Source organism: Xiphophorus maculatus, chromosome 24 (genome assembly GCF_002775205.1).
Source record: "Xiphophorus maculatus strain JP 163 A chromosome 24, X_maculatus-5.0-male, whole genome shotgun sequence".
Classification (NCBI taxonomy): domain Eukaryota; kingdom Metazoa; phylum Chordata; class Actinopteri; order Cyprinodontiformes; family Poeciliidae; genus Xiphophorus; species Xiphophorus maculatus.
The window spans coordinates 933,426-939,620 of NC_036466.1; the positions used below are offsets into that span (position 1 = coordinate 933,426).

The 6,195-nt window shown below is 38.9% G+C and overlaps 1 protein-coding gene across 2 annotated transcripts; it reads right to left on the bottom strand.

Annotated features, from left to right (window-relative positions):
- Positions 1-2,353: 2,353 nt before the first annotated feature.
- LOC102216526 (OX-2 membrane glycoprotein-like) lies at positions 2,354-5,535 on the bottom strand. Of its 2 annotated transcripts, none has more exons than XM_023329268.1 (6): positions 5,472-5,535; positions 4,613-4,702; positions 4,256-4,507; positions 3,849-4,163; positions 3,112-3,199; positions 2,354-2,991 (listed from the first exon to the last, which is right to left on the bottom strand). In XM_023329268.1, exons 1-6 carry the CDS (start codon positions 5,509-5,511, stop codon positions 2,955-2,957), a joined length of 822 nt encoding a protein of 273 aa, XP_023185036.1. In that variant the 5' UTR covers positions 5,512-5,535; the 3' UTR covers positions 2,354-2,954. The 2 variants fall into 2 exon arrangements, with proteins under 2 accessions (XP_023185036.1, XP_005810034.2); XM_005809977.3 differs by having other exon boundaries at positions 2,354-2,994.
- Positions 5,536-6,195: the final 660 nt, after the last annotated feature.

The window sequence follows — 6,195 nt, forward strand, 5'->3', positions numbered from 1 at the left end:
TCTTGGTCTGTAAGTAAAGTAGATATTCATGCTTAATTTGGGATTTAATGGGATTTTTAGGTTAAAACCCACAAAGTTCATCATAATCAATTTTATTCTGGGAATGCACCGATTTCAAAGGTTTTTTTGTTGATACTGCTGATATTTTTGTTTTGCTGGTTTTTAAACAAAACCAGCAAAACAGGAATATCGGCAGTATCAGCAAAAAAACGTTGAAATCGGTGCATTCTTGGAGTAAAAATGCACCGATTTCAAAGTTTTTTGCTGATACTGCCGATTTTCCTGTGTTTTTGGTTTTTATGCAAAAACAGGAAAACAGAATTATCGACAGTATCAGCAAAAAACGTTGAAATCGGTGCATTCCTGGAGTAAAAATAGATTGATAAAAAAAACCCAGCATATTTAAGCAGAAATCATTTGTGGGTTTTAATCTAAAAATCCCATTAAATCCCAAATTAAGCATGAATATCTACTTTACTTACAGACCAAGATCAGGACTTGAAGCCACATCTTTTGTAACTGAGGTCTGATGCCTTAACCTGTGAACCACAAACCCTTCCACACTTTGCAAGTTTCACGTGGCGCATTTATATTTTCTACTGTCTGTGTCACTTTTGAACAAGCTTGAAAAAACGGACACTCTTTCCAGGATTTGAACCTTTGTCCTTCATATTTGGTGACTGATGCCTTAACCTGTTGACCACATGATCTTACACAACTTGCCACAGTTTCACTGCTCACTGAGTGACAGGTTTAACTCATGACTCTCAGGTGTAACTACCTGCACCACCACACCTGGATTGACCGATTTAATTAAATGCTCTGCAAGCAAACAGGCTATTCAGACTTTTAATTATCATTCAAGATTGTTTGTATATCACATTTCAGCAACAAGACAGTTCATAGTGCTTTACATCATAAAAATGCACAATCATGAAAACACCACCCAGTAAACAATTCTGAGTGACAAATGGGGACCCAGGACGCCTTCTTATTCCTACTTTAGTCTTGGTACATCAGTCAACCTTCCAACATCATCAACATGAAGATCTTGAGATCTGGGTTTCCTCTCCCTAAAGCAGGGGTGTCAAACTCCAGTCCTCAAGGGCCGGTGTCCTCCAACTTTTAGATGTGCCTCTGCTGCACCACCTGAATAGAATAATTAGGTAATTAGCAAAGCTGGGAGAACTGATCTACACAAGGAGGAGGTAATTAAGCCATTTCATTCCAGTGTTTTGTACCTGTGGCACATCTAAAAACTGCAGGACAGCGGCCCTCGAGGACTGGAGTTTGACACCTGTGCCCTAAAGAGATGGTACAGATGTATCCCCACTCCCCTGGAATTCTGTCTCCACCTTGCCATGGCACATTTGTTCTGAGCTGCTGTTCGTCATTCGTATTTGACAGATTTTAGCAAAGCAAAATTAGAACAACAAAGCTCCAGGAAATAAGCCAAAGCTGAATCTGTCAAAGAGGCTTCATCACAAGGTGGTTGGTTGTTTGGTTAGGAGACATTCAGTTCTTGCCAGGTACAAGGCCATGAGATTGAGATCCAACAGTTACTCTGACACAAGAAGTCTTGACATAAAGTCAACACCTTCAGCAGCTAAACAACTTTTTAAAGGATTACTTACCTTCATGTAAAGATTCCGTTTTACATTGTATACTGAGGAAACTAAATCACTTCAATCCACCAAACTGACTCCTGGTGGATTTAATCTTCACCTGAACATATGAAGGTTCTTGAAGCCGAGCTGTGTGAGGTGATTCTGATAAAGTTCAGGCCCAGGGCTTAATGGACCTCAGGAACAGATGGATCCCTCCTGCACACTCAGTAAACACACCTTCAGCAACTGCTGAGATGCAGCTTTGTCTAATCTGATCAAAAACCAGAAAGTTCAAGTAGATTTTAGCAAACTCTGCATGTTTACGTTTGTTACAGTAGGAAAGATTTTTACTGGCATTACTCCCAAGCATCTGGATGGCATGTGTCTACATCTCTGGTAATCCAACCTTTAACGATTACCAGAGAACCCAGGATCATCTTTGTTTTCCTAAAAATAATGTGCTCTCCTCTCTTTCCTGCTTTGAGGAAGAAGAAATCAAATGTGGAAAAAAATGGGGGGGGAATCATGCTTTTATGAATATTTACTTTTAACTCATCACCTTATGAGAGTTTGGCAAGCGCATTCTGTAATATAAATGGACTTTTTATGAATAAATTACACGTTGCACGTAATAATAGCAAGCTCTAAATATGAAACAGACAACACATTTTGCTTGATAAGAAGAAATAAACACTTTTAATCGCAAGTTCGATCAAAAACCTAAAAAAAAAACATTTACTCAACAAAACAATAAATAGGTTGAAAATAAATAGCAAAAACTAATTTAAGTCAAATTTCACATTCCTTGCGTTAAATAAAATGGTGTATTAATTTATGCATTTTTTTGTGCAAGCAATAAATAACATTTAGAAACACAAGACCAAAATGTCTGCCACTGAACACATCAATACATGTTGGCTTTTATAACAAAAACATGTCTAAATATATATTTTTTTAACTGAGGTAAGACGTCCAATATGTTTGCACAAATAAAATCACATTTAATTTCTAAGGATGGCTTATGAAGGAATAACATGTTCACACAACAGGACACTAGATGGCGCCAGAAGCTCAGTTAAGAAGCCATTTTGCTGACGTAAACTTTTTATTGCACAACACTTCCTTTAGAGCACGCGGCTGTGGTTGTGCCGTGGCTCCTACATTCAACAAAGTCCGTAGACAAGCTCCGAGTTAAAGTGCAAGAAGAGCTGCAGTTGGAGAGACATGTGAGGTGGTGCCGTTCAAATTCAGAGAGTCGCGTCCGGCTTTAGCTTATGAACAGTGAATCAGTGTGACAGACTCCGAGGTGGTTGTAATGCTTGAATGCTGTGCTGCTGAAAAGGCGGATCAAACGACATTTAAATCGTTACATCTTCTCTTTAATCTGCTGGAAAGAGAAAACAGAAAGATCAGGAGGGTGTGTGTTTAGGGGGGGTGATGATGCATGTTGAGGTGTTATTTTACCGGGCAGTACAGTTTCTGTTTATGGAAAGTGAAACCTCACCTCTTGTGGAGGAATACAACTGCTATGACAGTGACGCAGGTGATGATTGCTAGGACTGCGATGATCAGAGTCTTCTGTGACACATTACCTGAAGAGAAACAACACTTGGTTAGTTTGCTCAGAAATGAGCTAGCTCATATTTCCCAAAAAGAGGAAGTTGGGAATCCCTGCCTCTCTTACTTTTACTATTACATTCTGAGAATGAACCTCTGGGGTCAGTACAGTAAACCTCCTGAGACCCCCCTCTATACCCCACACCTCACAGTGCAGTGTGACGTGGGGTTTCCGGGAACATGAAACTGGGGTAAAAGTGAAACTAAAGCCTTGGAGGGCTTGTGAGTCACAGCTCAGCTGATTAAAAGGGAACCATGACTCAGCTTGCTTTGACTTCCAGGGCTGAGAGAGGTGAGACTGGTGCACCGGGAAATGAAGTGAATTTCTGGGATTTCCTGACTTCCTGATTGGTTGATCATTATGACAACAATCAGGTATGTAAATGTTTGACATCACTACCAGGCAGTGAGAACTCTTAGGGAATTTCTTATGCCTCTATGGAACTTCGTGGAACTAGGTATTTGTACATCAATGGGAGAGCTGAAGATTATCTGGAATTTGAACTTCCACAGGAGTGGCACTTCCTGATTGGTTCCCTCTCAGATAGCACATCAGAAGACACAGGCCGTTTACACAATTCTCCACATGATAGCTTGTCAAACTTTTAAGTCCAGCATGCGTACCTTCCTCCTCTTCCTTTTCGAGTGAAGAAAAGGGGAATTCCTCCTGCCGCTGTCCTGGCAGTCCTTGGTTCACTACACAGTACACATGTCCTCTCCAGTCTGTAGGCATCTGCACTGTGATGTTGCTGCTGGTGGTGAATGTCCCATCACTGTTGCTGACTGTAGTCGGTGGGGCATCTATGCGAGCGAGATTGGAGGTGTTCCAGGAAATCTTGGGAGCGGGTTTCCCTGTGGCTGAGCAACTGAGTTCTTCCTTTCTGCCGTTAGGGGCAGAACTGCTTGCGGAGGAGTTCCTTTTGTGCGTCTCTGATATTCCTTCATGGAAAAATGGGAAATCGTTACTCCTGCTTAATGTTTTCCGACATTTTGAAATAAAGACCATCGTAAGAAAAGAAACACCAGCTCACCTTCCACCTTGAGGCAGATCTGCTTCCTTTTGGAGCCATCAGGATACACGTTGAAGGAACAGACGTAACAATTTTCATCTGCCCACGTCACATTCTTCAATGTGATGGACGAGGAGCTTAAGGATGAGTTGTTCAAGATCACCTTCCCTTTAAAAGGCTCATTTATTTGCTCCCCAACAGGTTTGTTGTATGTTGCCATGTTTTCCAATGACTCAGGTCTAAGACCCCGCTGCCAGGTGACCTGCAGAACGCCTGCGGGGAAAACAAACGGTCAGTACGTCACAGGTAACCTTTGAAAGAGTCATGGTTGTTTATTTATAGCCAGCTGTCAGGAAACGCTCCAGATGTGGGACTTACCTGTTGGGTTTGCTAGCATACAGTTGAAGTTTGCATCCCCACCGTACGCGACTGTGGTCGTCCCATGGAGGTCGATGTCAGAGGCGTGGGCTGGAAACAGAAACACAGAGTCAGCAAACAGAGCGTAGCAAGAGACCTCACGACATGAAAACGGTTCAACACAGTGTGACAGAATAATAATAAAATTGTTATTGCATAAGTCCTAATCAAAATAAATGAAATAGAAATACATGAATCCATAAATTACATGAATATAAAGAAAATGCAATATATAACTGGATAATGTATCATAAGTAAACCACAAATGAAACATAAAATACATTTCATGCTAATAATTTAAGAAAATAGCCCAAACCCTGACAATAATAAATGAATTTAAATAAATCATAAAAATACATAAATCTATAAATGATGCAAATGCATAAATAAAAATTTATATTTTATGATATACACTACTAAAATTGAAATTGTATTATTGTAAAACAATATTTTATTATTTTAAAATATAGAATTGTATATATTATAAAGTTTATTACAAAATATAATGTATATTTTATTATGTATGATAAAATATACATTTTCATTATTTACGTGAACTGGACCTTTTTTTAAGTGCAACTATTCACAAATTTAACTAAAGATAAATTTCATGTTAATAAAAATAATAAAATAACATTTTATTATTAGTATAACATTTTTATATTAATAAAATTCTTACAAGCCCCTTCAGAAAGAAGAAATTTTGTTTTTCTGTACACTGCAAAACAATATTATACTGTATAATAACTAAACATACAGTCAGTACAGGTGAAGTAAATATAAAGAACAGAATTGTATTATGGTCAAAAAGTAGTCTTACCACTGAAAGCCAAACAGAGGACAGAGAGGATCAGTAGCATCCTGAGTCACTGAATGCAGCACGATCAGAAAATACTTTCTGTTTAGGCTTTACTGCCTCTTATATGCGCCGGATTTCTCCTGAGTGACTCATGATGATGATTTGTGGGGGAGGAGGGAGGGTGCTTCCCTCTGCCTCAGTTGATTTTCTTTGCAATTCAGTTTAATAAATAAATACCGCAAATAATTTCTGGGGAAAGTTAAAACATTAAGAATCAGATCTGAAGAACTGAAACAGTTGTAACTTAAAATCAGACTAACTTAATTTTAGATCTGCTCTATGAGGTTTATTTTTATATTTCTGCTAAAAAATTGAAACTAGTCAACTAGTGTTTTGCAGCTTTTTTTTTTTTTTTACTCAGCATCCAGTAAACAGTGTCAGCACTTCTGCAAACAATATTTACTTGACGTTGACTTGAGTCAAGAAGGGAAAGAACACTGATACCAATAGTAGAAGTTCCCTAAAGTTGTTGGCTTACTCTAGATTTATTTTCTGTTGAGCACATGATCACAGTCACATTCTCATTTTGGCAGGTTGTGAACAAGTTCATGATACTCGACACATGCAGCAATGTTTCGTTGCCCCTCCCAATCACTGGTACCTCAGCAGAAACAGTGTTTATCCTGGAAACTCCAACATGTCACCGCATGCTTTGATTGAATATTTTTCTCGCCTTTCCCATTTT